The sequence below is a fragment of the Filicampus tigris genome, chromosome 1 (genome assembly GCF_054856515.1).
Source record: "Filicampus tigris isolate MCC_2025a chromosome 1, RoL_Ftig_1.0, whole genome shotgun sequence".
In the NCBI taxonomy this organism is placed as follows: domain Eukaryota; kingdom Metazoa; phylum Chordata; class Actinopteri; order Syngnathiformes; family Syngnathidae; genus Filicampus; species Filicampus tigris.
This window is the reverse complement of record NC_141217.1, coordinates 18,547,899-18,565,000: the sequence shown is the minus strand read 5'-3', so window position 1 is coordinate 18,565,000 and position 17,102 is coordinate 18,547,899. Positions and strand designations below refer to the sequence as shown.

The following is a 17,102-nucleotide window of genomic DNA, read 5'->3' as shown; positions in this document are numbered from 1 at the left end:
TCTAATCTCCCGAGACAACTCTTTTCTTTGCTTCCTCTAGTCCATCCATGTTCAGTACAAACCACACAGTGACTACTTGTTAACCTATAACAGGTCAACTGACTGTTTACAATTTTGAAGACACTCGTGATACTAATTAGAGGATGCACCTTGGTTGAAAATGTCCCTATGGTCAAAATACTTTCAATTAGAATCATTTTTGTCCAGATTTCCCTTTGATGTATAAATTATTAAAAATAAAATCCACACAAGGAAAGAAACTGCACAATACTGTATTCACAGATAAAACAAGCAAAGCATCTTATGAGAGCAATTTAATGATATCTGCTGTGGAGAACCACAAACCAATGTCCAATGTTAAGTTTCAAAAGTGTACAAAAAAAAAAAAAATCACAGCAGCTGTTTGAAAACAGTAGCTAGGAAAAAAAAAAAAAAAATCACAGCCACATTCAAAATACCAAATCACACGCGTGGTGGGACTGACTGTCTGCATAGCCAGATACAAGTTTACAGCGCTGAGTGATTTATAAAAGGCATTCATTTGGATAGAAATATTGAAAATGCTTACATGATGGAACCCTACAAACATTTCAGGTGATATTTTACCTGGGATTTGTGTGTATATATTCAAATACACCTGCACCAAACATGTATCTAAGATTTTGGAGGGTACATGGACCTGTGAGTGACCAATACTGTACATTCACCATGCAAAGTTTTCTCTTAAAAATGCTAGCTTATCATAAAACCAATGGGTCAATATCACAATAAAAGTGCCTTTGGTGCCCCCACCAGAATTGCTCAGGAAAATTTACATGTATGTAGCACAATAGTGAAACTCTGGTGTCTTATAAGTGGGCTACAATTTGCACACATATCAGTACAATAAGATGTGGGGGGAAAAAAGTGATTCCTTCATTTCATGATGTTTTCCCCATTGGATGTACAGGTACCTGATTTTGGCAGGCTCCCCATACTGCTGTTAATTACAATTTATAATAGGGGGTTAAATTATGCAAAATCATTTTTTTATGATTTTGTCCATAAGGTAATTGATAAAATTGGCCATTTGTAATCACATCTAGGCCATTTTTATAAGTATACTGAAGATTTTGCGTATCCCTGAAATTTCTGTCATTATGGGGTAACTGACTATTTAAGAAACCCTCTGATGTTTACAGTGATATTACAACCAGAATTTTATCTTTCTTCAATGAAGGCTGAAACAGTGGATAGTTGCAGCACAAATCTGAACACTTTCATTTTCATCATGTGTGTGTGTACTTGGATGTTGACAAGCTTCATTCACATGTGCACTGTCACGATGAATCGACTGATATAAAAACCTTTTGGAAATTCAAAGTATACTATATGTGCTAAAGGGGAAGTCAAAAATTGTCTTTACACGTTCGATGAGGCCCCACTTGTCCAAACACTGAACTTGTCCAAACACGGAACGGTGATATTATGTTCGAGGAATATGAATTAAGGAGCAAAATCCACCAGTTTTAATCCATCTCTGTGGGTGGCCATTTTGTTGTCGACTGAAAATGACACGACCGTTGCTTAGGGCTCAGGTAACGACAAGTCATGGCTCAGCTTGAGAACATCACATAAACAAACTCAGAAAAAAGGGGGAACCATGATTGGTCATTACCTGAGCATCTGTGATGTCATCTTCAGTCGACAGCAAGTTGGGTGTATTTTGCTGCTTATTTCATATTCCACAAACAATATAAATCAGAATGCTTGTTTAGACTAATGGGGGCGCGTAGAACACACTGTAAAGACATTTTTTGTTCTTTAAGACAATGAATATGAAGTTAAATAAAATATGTTAACTTTTTTGGGTGAAATTCTCAAAGGCACCCAATAGTGATACTGACTCTAATCTGTTGTCACCTGTTAATCTGTTTCCACTCGCCGATCCAAATCCCCCAAGATTTGCTGGCCTAATGTTTGGAGCCCTCCATGGCTCAGTCTTCTTCTTCATCCCTGGCTTGCAGATGCTCCTGACAGTGCTCAAGGAAGGAGTCCAGTGCTGAGAAGCCCTCCTGACAGGGCACACAGTGATAGAAGCGCTGCCTCTTCGACGCCAGCTGTTCGAAGGTGTCCATCTCCTCCGTGCACACGCTGCACTGTCTCCTCACCATGGATGCGTCGTGGAGCTCCACGTGCTGCCTCAGCTGGGACTGCAGGGAAAAAACCTCAGTGCAGGAGGGACAAGGGAACTCTCCCTCCACTTCCACATCGTCCTCCTCTTCCTGCCTGGGCCTCCCTGGACCAGCCCGCACACTCTTGCCCTGCGAAAGGCTGTCTTTAACTTTATCATTTGGTCTGTGCTCTGGCAACCTGGAGCTTTTGGTGTCGTTTCCTGTGCCCTGACTTTTTTTCATCACACTGAGACATGAAGACGCAGTGTAGTGTGCCTTCAGAGAGAGATGATGGAGGAAAAGCCTGCCGCATATCTTGCATGGATAGGCACTCTTGCGCCTGCGCTTGCCTGCTGTTGGCTGGGTCTCGCTCACTGATGTTCTCTTCAGATGTGATTTTATGTTGTGCTTCTCTTTCCTGTGCATGCACATCTTAGAGGTGTGCCTGAAGACCATGCTGCCAGAAGCACCACTCATAATCTTTTTTTGAACGGGATTAGTGGCCCTTTAACATGATCAGAACCGCGGAAGTTGGTCTCCTTATGGGGTTGCTGTCTTGCCTCTGTGCAGAAGTTTCTTGGACAGAATTTTATTTGTCAGCCTGCACGAACACGTCTGGGCTCTGTTTTTCTGCTGCAACTGAACGACTTCTGGGCCCTTGTGTGACTCCATCCACAACCTAGTGTGAATACAAAGTCAGACGCATAAATTTGACATGGACGTGCTCTTCGAAAGCCTGAATTAAACAACACACATGATTTAAGTAGCCACAGTACGAATGAGATCAATTAAACCGTACCGGAGCTTAGTGTTCGGTGTTCGTCAAACTTGCTAGCTTCTCTCTCTCAGACACATGACAATATTTATCTAAATTCATAAATTGCAACACAGAAGGTATGAAAGCACTAGTCGAGCCATACGAGTTTTAAAGACCTGTCTGATCACTTTGCTACGACTAGCGTGTGGCTAACGCTAGCGACGCAGATACGTTGAGAGTACTAAACGGCATCTTCTACAAAATAAAACTGACCTTAATACTCAAACAAGCGCAGATGCACAGCAGTCCACTAGAACAGACGATGACTGTACGAAATCTGAAATAAACACGTCTTCGGCTACCGACAGCCGCGCTAACGCTTCGGCAAATATGTAAGCAAAGTTTGAAGGGGCGTTACTACATTGGACGACCTCAGTGACGTCACTTGGTCATATCCAACCAGCGTTGGGACAGTACGCTATTTATGTAGTAATGTGACTTTAAAAATCGCTTTACCTTTTCGGTTATGACATCACCCCCACTGTTAATAGATGCAAAATGACCACACAGACAACATGATTGGCCGAAATTAAGATCAGTCGTTTAATATAAACAAGTAACACTACAGCAAATACTGTAATTAAATTCGTCTTTTAAGGCTTAAGTAAATGTCTGCTAATTCAACAGCGTGTATTGACCCAAATAAAGATTTGGCATTGATTCAACAGAAACAGACATTCATGAACACATTTTGATTTGGTCAGCAAGTAGATATTATATTAAGACAAAAATAGGCCAAGCAATCATGGAATGAACAATACCTTGATGGTAGGCATGAGGGAAAAGGATGTACATGAATGAATAACACTCATGGGTAGGGACTATATTTTAGCAATAACAAAAATAAAGCAAAACGGGCTGAAAATAATAAACCAAAATTTCATTTAATTTAGGTACAAAGGTATTATGAGCGCCTCACTTAAATAAAGTTTGAGTCTAGAGTGAACTGACATTAGAAAAGCCAAATAATTCCCAAACACTAATCAAAACATGTTATTGAATAGCTGCCATAAAAGTCAGGCATCCAGTCCACAAATTCGACACTAGCAACAGTACCAGTCCACCACTAAATAGTGACTTGCTCAACGTTCTAGTAGAAAAATTAAACCCACTTTTAAGAGATTAATGTACTAAAGGCCTAAAACTGTCAAACCAAATTAACATTTGCTGTTAATATGATCTCCTGTAATGACAATGTGTGACCAACAACCTACCAATTCCCATTCAATACCAAATGTCCTGCATTATTTCAAAACGTGTGTACAAGAACAACCTGGCCCAAATGAAAACACAAAAGCAGCAGGACTGATGACAAAGCATTTTTGTAATACCATAAAGGACAGGAGTACAGTACATTACAAAGGTAGCGTCACATATTCTGCACAGTGCTACACTGCTTCCACAGAACTGACTCAAGTACAATAGGACTGTACTTTGGCTAAATTAAGGTTAAATACTCACCAGTACGCTTTAGTACTATTACCTAAATTACTTAAAGATGTGCCCTTGTATCAAAAGGGCCGATTTACAAACCCAGGCAAAAATGATGGAAACACTGCTCCTGGAAGACGATCATTTGAATGGTCATTTGGAAAGGCAAATCATGGATGTTTCACAAAACTATTTTTATTTAAAGCACCACACTTCTGGCATGAATATTGTATTCAATCACACTTATTTAAAAAAAAGAAAGAAAAAAAAGCAAGTAGAGAGGGGAAAAGTATGGAATCGCTCAAATCTGATAAAATTATGGAATCATGAAAAACAAAAACCCACTATACTATAAGTACTTTGTTGCGCTACCAGTTTTCTAACAGCCTGATTTGCCTTTTTTCTCCTAAATTCAACACTGACTTGATCATCCTCCAGGAGGGGTGATTTATTTCATAATCTGTGCCAAGGAGGATATAGGAGGTTCTGTGATCTAACAAAGTAGGACACTGTCAGTATATGCGTTGATCATACAAAATACTGCTGTTCCCACAGAGACGTTTGTCAAAATATTTAGTAAGGGACCAAAATAATCTAGACATGACCAATGATTTCTCTGACATTCCAGTATAATACTGTAGGCCATTGTGAGTTTGCAATTTCTAACCCCAACTGAAATATTAAAATGTATAACTTTAAATCAATGTGTTACTTCAATTATTAAGTACGACCTACTAAAACATAAGTGCTAAAGCTACTTTAGCCTGATGGACTTCATTTCTCCTCAGGCCGTTAAATGCCCTAAAAATCATAAATTGAACCACCCAAAAAAAAGCTTTCTGACAAGGTTAAATGTAACATCAACATCACACTATTAGTCCGCTTCTCTTAGCCTGTATACCTGTAAATGCAACAACACAAAGTATATAATTCCAAAACATGCTAATCTTGAGATTAAGTGGACCTCTTTCTTTGATTAGTTGATTGTGCATTGCAGATAATTCCAACCATCCATACATCTGATTATGTAAATTGACAAGATGAATAAATGAGCAAAATAGAAAATGGATGTCATCCATTTTCTATTTTGCTCATTTCAAGTGATATTTATGTTCAGGAAGAGATGGGAGTGACACAGGTTTAATGCCAATTTATATACAGTGCTCAACTACTTTTTAGACCTGTATATCCTAATTTTATAGCTCACAGCTAATATTTAGTAGTTATTAAAACAATAACTTAAACAAAAATCTGTAAAAATATAATCTGTACACCATTTTAGAGTAAAAGGATGATATTAAATAAATTCACCCTCCTTTTAAATTAAAATGTTCTGAAAACACATTAAACAGGAGAAACAATCAAGAGCTGCATGAATGGAGCAAAACAACAGGTGTGTGTGTGTGTGTTTCTATACTGTAACAGTCCAGTGTTAAACCACAAAAGTGGATGGCAACATTGTTCCATATTCACCATCAAGTCCAGTGTGAGTGTCACCATGAGGATTCATTTTCATGTTTTTGTGGGCTAATCAGAAGGCTCACAGACATGTAATGTTCAAGCACTGTATGCGCTGTAAAAAGCAAGCCTATCTCTTGTAGTGGCTGGGCGCATCTGCAAACATGTACTTCAGTCTGTAAGCTTCAGCCAGAAGAAGGCCAACTTCTTCGTTACCCCAGTGGATTGTGGGAAGGTTCTGCAATAGTATAAGAAGGCCCTGAAGAGCAAAAGAACATCAATTCCCATTACGGCCAGAAATGTCTACTTTATGACAATGACCCAAAACAAATATCTTTATTAACTGACGATATGTTCTAATTGCTCATCTTGAACTCAGACTTGGTGGCAAAAGGGCAGCACTGTGCAAAGTGCTTTAACATGTCAACTAGTGTTGCACGGGATACCGGTACCTATACCGTACTGTCATTTTTCGGCGCCAAAAACATCTCGATACCATTTTTTTTTTTAAACACCGGTATTAAAAAAAACAACAACAAAGAAAACACACAGCTCACCAACTCTGTCTTAAAGACAGGTATACATACGCGCAACGGTGCCTGTCTACCGACATGTGAGGAATGCCTTTAAGTGGCACGCCTCCTTCTGCATGTGGAGAAGAAGATGGCCTCAAGCAGTGAGTGAAGCGCCCGCTGCCCCACCGCTCCTAGTTGAAAAGCATGACGCACTAAATGTCATAATGGAACTTTTTTTGCTTACATTACCGAAAGCCATGGCAAGCGGACCAACATGACAACGCGCGCTTGTAATGCTTGTTTTAAAACTACTGTGGCTCAAGGTGGGAACACGTCCAATCTGGCCAAGCACGTTGCTGACCGGCATCCAGAGTTGTATCACCAGTTTTACAAACACGCGTACACACACACTCAAAGCAGCATTATGTTGAGTCAATATCAATTAAATGAAAAAATGTGCATCTCCGCTTGACCTTTTCAAACATTCCTTCAATGAATATGATTATTATTATTTTATTTTTTACATTATACAATTATTTAGTTATTATTTTATTTTTTAAAAATGTCCATTTTGAGACTTTTACAAGATTATTTAGTTTATTTTTCTCCAAAAGTCTGTCGTCTTGTCAATGAGTTTCAGTGTATCTGCAAACCTTTTTTTTTTTTTTTTCTTAAATTGTTTCATTCACATGGACCCCACGTTTTAGGAGACCTAAAACGATAATATTAATAAAAAGAAAAAAAGGAGGCAGTTTCTCATTCAGTTTTTGTTTTTTAAAGTACTAAAAAGTGGCTAAAAAGACATTCATACCTGAAAGTCAACCATGGAGAGAATTTCTTTGCGCCACTCAATGAGGAAAGCGGCACAGACATACAAGTGAAAATGGGAGAACCCTTCTGATTCAGCCTGTGGGCAAAAAAAAGGTGAAATATAAAAATTTCCAACATTTGAACTCCACATTTCAAGATTAGTAATAATGAAGTCATTTTCCCACAAGGGGAATGTTTTATGTAGCGTTCCTAGCTATACTAGATAGCAGTGGCGGCTGGTGGAATTTTCGCCTTGGGGAGTTTGGTGGCTATAAAAATAAATACACAAAATAAAAAATATCTAAAATAAAATAAAATACCTAACAGTACATTCATTCCATTATCTTTTAGTCTTGTTGCACAGCGTGTATCGAGAGAGAGTAAAACTGCACCTCTTGTATGCGTTATGTCAAGGGAGCTACTATATTTTAACCCATTAAGGATGGGAGTGCATAACCGTCTTCCTACCCTTAAAGCCTGGAGAGCATATATGTCATTTTCTTTTTTTTAATCCAATTTTTGTTCTCTTAACCAATGAAATGGATCAGAATATACACGTGACGGTGTCGTGAGCCCGCAGAGGATGTTGTGGAATTCTTTTGAGTCATAATGGCGGACGCCATCGATCGCGGGAGCTTTGAAATGAGTAACGGCAGTGGTATAGACGATGCGCTTGTGGACTTTGAACGAGTAGAATCGGTCGAACGTGATATATGTTTGAGATATATGTTTGTAGACAATGACAATATCGATGTCTTTGTAAGAGAATAGAGGATGGTAATTACCACTCGATTATTAAAATTAAAAATTGTGCTTCTTTTACACTGACACTTTATTTTTACGTCTTTGATTGAAACAGTAAACATTAATAAACTCGGGCCTGTGCGCAAGCCACATGTCTAAGGTCTCAAAATCTTTTGGAATTATGTTTCTGTCTGCTACAAGGGGTAAGATATTAATTATTTTGTAGGTGTTGAATTTCTTGGAAAACTTCAGGTTTTCAAGGGTAATTCCAAAGACGACCTTAGGTTTTGGGGAGCTGTTGAGCCAGGTGCTTTAGGCTTTAATGGGTTAATTTGAAGATAACATTTTAATTACGGCAGTTATTTATGATTGTATTATTGTCTTGTCGTTTATGTACAGCACTTTCTTACAGCTGCCGTGGTAGTGCAGTGCCGTATAAATAAATTTGAGTTGATTTTGAACTAAATTATTACAGGACATTCAAATGAACAAAGGCATTTCTTTAAACAAAAAGCTTCTCCAGCTGCGGCTTGAACGCACGACAGAAAAATGATCACCCTTCAATGATAGAATTCACGGTACACAATACCCAGCCAATGCCTTTCTTAAGCCAGCCAGCAAGAGTGACAAGTGTAGTCTGTCTGTAATTTTGTTGAGAAACCTATGATTAAGTCAACAAATCCACCATATCTGTTCTTATCCATGCAGCTCAGGCTCCACTTACGCTGTAGACACCTGCTTGAGTCCCATCCAATATGGCATCCACATAAACATGGCAGACATATTAGATGGGACAAGTTTCCATCAAGGGAGGGAGGCACTCGGACAAGGAAATTACATTGGCGTTAACGGTAACTCCGTTGAAACATTATTGGCTGTGGGCGGTGGAATTCAGCGCCCAACAGCGCTCATTATGTGTGTATTACACGAGGGCCAATTGCACAAGTCACACTAATGATAAGAGTCTAACGGCGATGTTCTGATTGGCCAAACCAGAAGTACGTCAGGACGACAGAGACAAACCAATCAATTTCAAAATCTGTAACTTCATTTGTTCATCCTGCTCATCTAAAAACAGATATACATATATTTTGAAGTATTTTTATTACAATATTTCATTTTTATTATTGAATTTTTTGTGCCTTTCAAGGGCAGGAGGGGGCCGCCCTAACGTGCTCTACTGGCGCCGCCACTGCTAAAGAAACTTCATTAAATTCTGAATGACGACGAATATGTCACCTGGTAAGTATCCCAGAGGCGGATTGTGCAGCGCAGTGGCAGCTCCCTCATCAACAGATTGTTCATCCACCGGAAGGCAAACTGTAGATATTCCACCTCATACTTTTTGAAATGATTGTGAATGTCCTCTGAAGGCACAGAGAGTTAAGTTAAAATACTTTTCCTTTCAACATGAATTAGCGAGTAAGTCTAGTACTGAAGTTCAAAGCTAATAGTGTGCAAAGTCCAGGCTCCATTGATGAATGCATTTATTGTTTCATTATAGTGAAAGAGTGATGATGAAAAACAAACTTACCATCGATCCGACTGACAAGCTCCTCTAAAGCTTTGACTTTGTTCTGGATTCCCGGCTGAGCAAAGGTGTAATTGTCCTAAAACAACAGCAAATTTCTCAACCAAAGCAAATTCGAAGTAAAAGAGAAGATACAAATGCGTGCGCAGACCTGTATTCCGTCCAGTAGTTTGCTCATACACCAGAAGCTGTCAGCTTCAATGTTTCTCTGAATGTCCAGAGACAGAGCAGCCACTTCAAAGTTTTCCATGTCCTCCACTAGAAGAACAAATGACGCTGAATGACACCGTACTGACATGCCTCAGCCTCTAAATGATGACATTGACTGAATAAAATCATCATGAGGAATGCACTCAAATGTGGTACCATTTTTATAATAATAATAATTTATTTTATTTATAGAGCACTTTCAACGTTCTGTCCAGATAAGCAAAAACGCATACGAGCACACATTTGGGGAAGAGGATGTTAAGCACAAAAACTCTTAAGATGCCCTGACTGGGAGTATATCAATGCATTGATGGTAGTTCAGATTTTTCCCACTGGTAACTTACTGACAAACTCAGACAGGAAGACCACAAAAAACGGCGTGACTAGATCATTGATCCCTTGGACGTAACCACTGGCCGGGTGTCTAATAGCCCAGATGAAGAGGATGCGCTCAAACACCTGCAGGAAAGCGAGATGACAAGACTATCTGAAAAATCCCAAATACATTTGTGGTGGAAGATAGATTGTGTTTCTAGAATCTAGAAAATGTGAATAGAAATGGATCCATCAAACATTTTGGATCCATTTGTTAGAAGGTGCCATGAATGTGTCATGTACTGTATTACATTTTAACAAGTGGTTTATAATGACTGGGTGTGGCCTATAACATATTTGCTCAAAACTCCTTCATGTACATTGACAGGAAGAACCGCAAAGTGCTATTAACCTTATTTAGCTATTTAGTTACCTCTTGCACTACAGGCTGCTGGAACAATGGAATCAGAGGGTTGGTCCTTGGAATGTCGATGTGAATCTACCAAGAGAAAACAATAAACTTGTGCAGGGTTCATTCCAACAGTGTTAGGGATGCACCGGAATGAAAATTCTTGGCTGAAAGTGAAAACTAAAATTGAGGAATCAAAGAGCAAAAAAAATATAGTACAGTACCTAAAAAAAAAAAAAAAGATAATTCACTCAGCTGCATAATCTTCTACATTGTCAAATTTGTCTCAGGCTATGTTCACAGGTCAATTTTGATTTTTCTGATCAATGCCACATCCATCTGATTTTTTCATCTCAATGTGAACAGTACAATTCCGGTTCTTTCAAATTCAATCCAATCCTCTTTTGTATGTGGATATAAATCATATATGTATGCAACTGCTGTCTCAATGCTCAGGTCACACTCATCTGACCTATAAGTCATCAAAAAGCGAAATACGTCAATTGTTTGACAAAACAGACAGGCGTGAAAAGCAATGGCGGTCAAAGGAGCAAAAAATGGTTAGTGGGGAAAATATGATGCTTTAGAACTCACAAATATATTGTCGGGGCTGGTCAGTTTAAGCACAAAATCCTAGTTTATATGCGGCAGGGAGTGACTTCACTTTGCTTCAAGCGGACAAGAGGAGTAGCACACGTCAAAAAAAGTTGACACATCGCCAGTGAGTCTGGTGACCGACGGTGGTTGTGTTGGCAGCTAAATGCTATCTTGGTTGACACTTAGTTGTAAACAGTGTGGGGGGACTAGTGCACACACAACTTGTGGTGGCAAGCTGTTTGTCAAACTGTTAACCCAGAAGTGGGTGCCCGTAAGGTAAGTGGATGTGAATAGGAAATTAACAAGATAATGATCTGTAAACAATGTTTATGAATTATAAAACCTGCCTTCTCACTGCGGGCCAATGCGGTGGCGTAATTTTGGCTCAGGGCTCATTTCTTCGTGTCAAAAAAGAAACCTCCGCTCAGTTCAGCGGGCTGCCGGCGCATGCTTGCATCATCACAACATCCTGTTTTGGCCGGCGCGTTTCAGTGACAAAACTATTTTGGCCAAAACAAGAAGCAATTTTATCCCATTTTCGGCTGAAAATATTTCGATGAGCCAATTTTCGGTGCCTCCCTAAAGCTAGATATAATAGTACACAACGACATGAAATTTGCTGCTGGCCACTAGCATCCTAAAGGGGTCAACGGTACCTGTCGGTATGTGTCTTTGTAGTGCTCATCTGTCCGGGAGTGGTAATATTGCACAATGAAGCCAAAGTATTCCTCTCGCTTCCTTTTGAGCACAAGCTCCCTGCGCTCCTTGTTGGCAGGCAAGTAACCCTTTTTGAGAGCAAAGAGAGAGGAGGTGCACGGGGGATGTGTTCCTCAAAAGAATCGGAATTACAATTTGTAATACTACACAACTACTTGTAACTTACAGAGAGGAGCCTCCATGTGATCGGACGCACTTCCCTTGGTATGCCTGACCAGCTGTGCTTTCGCAGCTCCTCTGAAACCAATCAGAATTTTCACAATTAGTACCACACAGCTACTCATGTATGGAGCTGGTGTCCTACCAAGGTCAGTGTTGGCACTAGCCAGCAGTTGCTTGAATTTGTCCAACCGGCTCTTTTCCCGCACTGTCATGGGAGGTGCTCCTGATGCATTCTGGTCTGAAATGCGAGCCACCAGAGGTATGATGGGTCGAACTGGGAGAGACTGCTGCTTCTGCAGTGTGGAGCGAACTGTGGAAGGTCAGACAAGCAAATGCAGCGTGACCATATTTTGACTTCCAAAAAAGAGGACACTCAGCCCGGCCTTGAGATACTGTTGTAAGTTTACTCAAAGATGCCGTACATTATAACTCTAATATATTTAAAGGAAGGCTGCACGATAATGGAAAAACATGCAATATGGGATATGGGTGTTGCATATTGCAATATCTATATTAAAATGTGAAATTTAACATGGACCTAAATACATTTTATTTTATTTTATTATCTAATGAAATACATATTTTCATGCGGAATAATGAGAAGGCTCAAGGTATTGTTATCTAATTCACTTTTTTAGTGTTAGTAATGCCCCCTAGATACTGTTCTCCTATTGGATGGTGATGCACAATGCATATTAAGATTTTTTTTCCCCATGCAAAATAGATGCTGGATGTATTAAAATTATAATCATATGTCATTAGATTTCACTTTCGGTATGATATTTTCATTTTGCACTAGTTGTACGGCAAATGCTGTGGCATAATTGGATTATACTTATTACTTGAGTAATTTATTACCGGGACTTGCCACAGACCAATAGGCAACACTTTAAAGGTTGGTCTACTTTTCTTACTGCTGCTTAGGTTTTTTTTTTTTTCCTTGGGTCCCCCTCAAATGCTGCTATGGTAATTTGTTTTTATTTCACTTTAATTGTTGCTCCTATTTTGGTGTTAATTGCAAATATTGATATTGTGATATCCAATTTCCCTAACGGGATGAGCAATCTTTATCTCTCTATTTTAGCTGGATTAGTGACTTAGTTATTGAAAGAAAAGTAATACAGAACTGTATTATTAAACATACAATGCATCCGTAAAGAATTCACAGCCCTCCGGTTTTCATTTTGTTATGTTAAAATTTCATTCCAAAATGGAACAAATTTTTTTTTTTTTTTTTACCTCAAAATTTGTGAGCAAAGGCTGTGAATACTTAGGTACTTAGGTGTGATGTCTTAGTTTTTGAAGAAATTTGCAAAAATTTCAAAACTGTTATGGGGTGTTGTGTGTAGAATTGTAATGAAAAAAAATGATATTTTGAAAGCCTTGCTAGGATCGTTTGTCAACGTGAGGGACCCATCAGAACGTGAAGGGCTGGAGGTAACCTACTGGCACCTGTGGTAGACTGCGGGCTAAATCGTAGAGTACCTTTGAGCTTCCGCGACTCAGCAGCCCTTTCCCCCGCCCACGGTCCCTCTCAGACAGAGCGATAGACTTAACAAAACTTGAATACAGAGGAAAAAATGGCCTAACTCCCACAGCACACTAAGTTTCATAGTGTAAATTTAGCCTTACAAGTAAGTGACCTCAAAGGAATTTTACTGATAATTCAAGAGGAAAAGAATACATAGCGTTCCCTTCTGTGCTTTCCACTGATAAACAAGCAGGCAGACCACTGATTTGTATGGGGCCAAAGATTTTACATTTGTTTTTTCATCTTGCTGCAGAAGAAGAAGCTAGATGTAATTGTAACAGCCCCACAAGACTGCAATTATGAGTTACCTGCTAAGGTACTCACTGGTTATTCAGGTCAAAGTAACTACAATAATCTCTTACCTGTGGATGTACTGAGGTGGATCTCGCTGTTCGACTTGACCACCTTGCTGTTTAGAAGCTCTTGCTCAGTGTCCTCCTCTGCTGTGTGTGAAATCCCACTTTGTGTGACCCCAGCTGCATCGTGCTATAAATGGACAAGAAGAAGCGGATCAGCATCTAATTGGAGTAACTATAATTCCCAGATTCAATCACTGATAACAATTCACTCATTTGTACAGTTAGTTTTGGAAATAAAATCTTAGCAGCTGCACTCATACAACTTTTCCTTACTCAACTCTCCAGTGAAATAGCCGATTAAGTCCTGTGCAACTTGATTGGCTGCAAAATTAATTGTGTTGCACACTGCAGCCCACCTTTGTTACAGTTCCAGCTGTTATGAAATGCGCTATATAAATAAAATTGTATTGTATTGTATTTACAGGAAGTACACATTGGTACAACCAGTAAAAGTAGGATGCAAAATTTCAGATATGGTAACATGGATGTTTTCCTTTGATCCGGTGCACATTTCTGATTTTTGACTGTGCATACACACTTGAATCATTTATGCACCCTGCTGATAATTAAAAATAAGCTCCCTCCCAAGCATGACATCAGGCAGCTACCTGCTTCTGGGTGAATGCAGAGTGCAGTCCCGATGACAGGGAAGAACACAGGGCGGGGGCACCAAGAAAATCATCCTCCTCCTCGTCGTCATCAATGTCCCAAGCATCGTTTGTGCTCCGAGCAAACTCATGGAAGCTTGATGTCTTTTTAGACTTGAGATTGTTTAACTTCAGCTTTGTGTCTTTGGGATACCTGTATGTAAGGAAAAGACAGTAAAAAGAAATGAATTGATCTTCGCATTTCCAGGTGGTGTTAATAGAATGACACACCAACACATGATACAAATATCAGCGGTTCATAAATAAAATAAATAGAGGTGCATAAATGTCCCAAACTAAAAGTGGGAACTAATTGGCTGCAGAGCGCAGACCAAATCAAACCGAGGCATGCGCCTTGATGAAATGCATTCATGCAGACAACATGATTGACAGCATGCAGTCCACTTGCAGTAAGCACTTACGAGCGTCGCAGACATGGGTCAAGAGGAGGATGCTGTGCTCCATAAACAGGCTGCACACTGGACAAGACCAAATGTGAACTGCAGACAGGTTCACACAACTTCACATTCTTTTTGTCTGTGTTCATGCCAAGAGTCACGAAGGGAAGCATCTCATCAGTTATTATTCAAAGAAAGTTGACACCTGATCCCTTTGCTCAACATTACTTGCAGAAAACAACTTTTTAAAGAGCTGCCGTGGATCCTTCAAAGATGTGATCAAACTTAATCCATAATCCTGTCACTCATTCATAATCAGCGCTTCACTACACAAGGGTAAAAAACATCCTGGTCATCTTTCGCTGAAAGGACGACAAACTAGGAAGCCCGTGGTTGAGACCTGGGCCAACTCATGATGAGACAATGGCAATATCTGTCAGACTTGTTTTTAACAGGAGAAAGACAAGAACAGGGAGCAGGACTAGCTGCTGGGTGTCCCTGTTCAAACACACTGGCTGTTTGGGTTTCCAGTCTTAACTCCCACTTCGGTGTTTGTGTTTGTGTGTGTGTGTGTGTGTGTGTGTGTGTGCGTGCACGTGTGTGAATGTGTTTGTGTGTGTATGCCTGAGAAAAGAGACAAAGGCAGCAACACCCTTTTAGTGCAGATCCTCTCTGCCTGCCTTGGCAGATGGTGACAGTGACCTATAACGACATGTCTTATCTGTCTAAGCAGAACAGTCTGCATTTAGGACAAATAAATGAACGAGCAAAGAAAAGTAAGAGTGAAACTGAATGGTCAGGAGTTTAGCATTAGTGGTGGTGACAGTTGTAGATGGCTAACACTTGTTAGCCAAAACTACCCAGTCAGTGCTAGTTAACAATGCTAGCAGTCTGCCGGCCAGCAAGAGCATATGGCGGGCAAGGGGTTGGTGACAGAACCCGTAGAGATGAAATAGGCTGAATCCTGTCAACGAATTCCTGGGGCTAAATATTTTTTAATCGATTTAGACAAACACGGGAAACGCGACAAGTGTAAAAACAACGTCAAGGGTTAATGAATTTAACTCCACAGCCAAGACAGATCATCTTGTGCATATCACAGACGTATTTCCACAACCGGTTAAAAGCATGGAAGCCAACCGGTGAACGTTACGTTTCAAGATAAGTGTCATCGATTTATAATAGTGTGGTAGCAGCTACGCGGTTCCTAACAAGACATTTGAATAAACGGAAGCGCGATTAGGGAAAGTCCTACCTTCCTGGAACCTTTGCATTTCTCCTCCAAAAATGGATCCTGTTTTCGGTGGCCATACTCAGCTAACACAGCCCTCTCCCTTAGGCCGACATTGACAACGGCTCCCCACACCAAGCAACCATGAGGAAACCACTTCCGTCAGCCATTGACGACGACTCGCTTCCTCTCTGCCTCTGTGTGAGCTTGGACGGACGGTGGAAAAGCTGATCATCAGTTACAAACACAACGATGTGAAACATACGAGGCGATGGAAGTCGCCATCTTGGCGCACACTGACTGAAGCCAGGCTTGCGCTTGGTGGGCGGGGCGAACAGGTGCAGTGCAGGCAGCCAATGGGAGAGCGCGAGGGAGGGTCCTGGATGGATGGCGTTATAAACGCAGATAACCAAGAAACGTTATAGAAACTTTGTTGTTGTTAAACTACTTTGGTCCGCGTGCAGAATGCTCAACCGCCTGCCGTGTTGGGTATTTGTGGCTTTTACAATCAGGTAGGGATCACAAACTTTGATAAACAAAAGTCGTAGACAAAAATAACGTTGTTTATCATAAAGTCAAGTAAATCCATCCGATGGAGAGAAGCTTTACGAGCAAACTCGAATATGATGTAGCTTTGTGTTAGAGGCGAGACACAGTGATAAAAGGCCTGTAAATGCTGAAGGAAACCAGAACAAAGTTTATTGGTAAAATAAATCACAGCCCATGAATCAAAAATCTTTCTTCTGCATTTTGGACAATTGGTTTAAGCACTTCTCGTTTTTTTCCCAGGCAAATGCTGCGTTTAAAGCTTCCGCCCACACGAGGGCAGACTTTCTTTGTTGTCCATGAAACCAGTTGAGCCACACATTGTTTACTGTAAATGTTCTTTTAGCTGCTTATTACACGTCTACAGATAGTTTAGAGAACAAGGTAACCAAAAGCAAGAAACAACCAGCCTACCAACCAAACGACCAACTTTCTTTCCAGTTTAAAATAATCGAAAACATCATTTACACATAGAGTGACAAGATCCAAACTCACCAGATGTGGTCACAGGGAGTATGCTT

General features: G+C 40.1%; 2 protein-coding genes across 3 annotated transcripts; both read right to left on the bottom strand.

Moving 5' to 3' along the window:
- Positions 1–299: 299 nt before the first annotated feature.
- Positions 300–3,345, bottom strand: LOC147153096 (uncharacterized). Its single transcript, XM_086024055.1, has 2 exons — positions 3,184–3,345; positions 300–2,832 (listed from the first exon to the last, which is right to left on the bottom strand). The coding sequence occupies exon 2, from the start codon at positions 2,628–2,630 to the stop codon at positions 1,977–1,979; it is 654 nt and encodes a 217-aa protein (XP_085880181.1). The 5' UTR covers positions 2,631–2,832; positions 3,184–3,345; the 3' UTR covers positions 300–1,976.
- A 144-nt stretch (positions 3,346–3,489) lies between these two features.
- On the bottom strand, positions 3,490–16,391 carry tbc1d22b (TBC1 domain family, member 22B). 2 transcript variants are annotated; one of them, XM_086024038.1, is made up of 14 exons: positions 16,060–16,391; positions 14,829–14,885; positions 14,368–14,560; positions 13,763–13,886; positions 12,012–12,179; positions 11,874–11,944; positions 11,647–11,775; positions 10,418–10,483; positions 10,014–10,128; positions 9,611–9,717; positions 9,463–9,538; positions 9,168–9,295; positions 7,186–7,281; positions 3,490–6,118 (listed from the first exon to the last, which is right to left on the bottom strand). In XM_086024038.1, the coding sequence occupies exons 1-14, from the start codon at positions 16,113–16,115 to the stop codon at positions 5,990–5,992; spliced, it is 1,515 nt and encodes a 504-aa protein (XP_085880164.1). In that variant the 5' UTR covers positions 16,116–16,391; the 3' UTR covers positions 3,490–5,989. The 2 variants fall into 2 exon arrangements, with proteins under 2 accessions (XP_085880164.1, XP_085880172.1); XM_086024046.1 differs by lacking the exon at positions 14,829–14,885 and having other exon boundaries at positions 16,060–16,389.
- Between the last annotated feature and the right edge of the window lie 711 nt (positions 16,392–17,102).

Excerpts from the sequence above, each read along its gene's own strand:
- LOC147153096 (XM_086024055.1), bottom strand. The coding sequence starts at position 2,630 with ATGAGTGGTGCTTCTGGCAGCATGGTCTTCAGGCACACCTCTAAGATG.
- tbc1d22b (XM_086024038.1), bottom strand. The coding sequence starts at position 16,115 with ATGGCCACCGAAAACAGGATCCATTTTTGGAGGAGAAATGCAAAGGTT. Across the intron at positions 11,776-11,873 it reads TCACATGGAGGCTCCTCTCT|GGTTACTTGCCTGCCAACAA; the intron begins GTAAGTTACAAG and ends GCTCTCAAAAAG. Across the intron at positions 6,119-7,185 it reads TCTCCATGGTTGACTTTCAG|GGCCTTCTTATACTATTGCA; the intron begins GTATGAATGTCT and ends TTTGCTCTTCAG.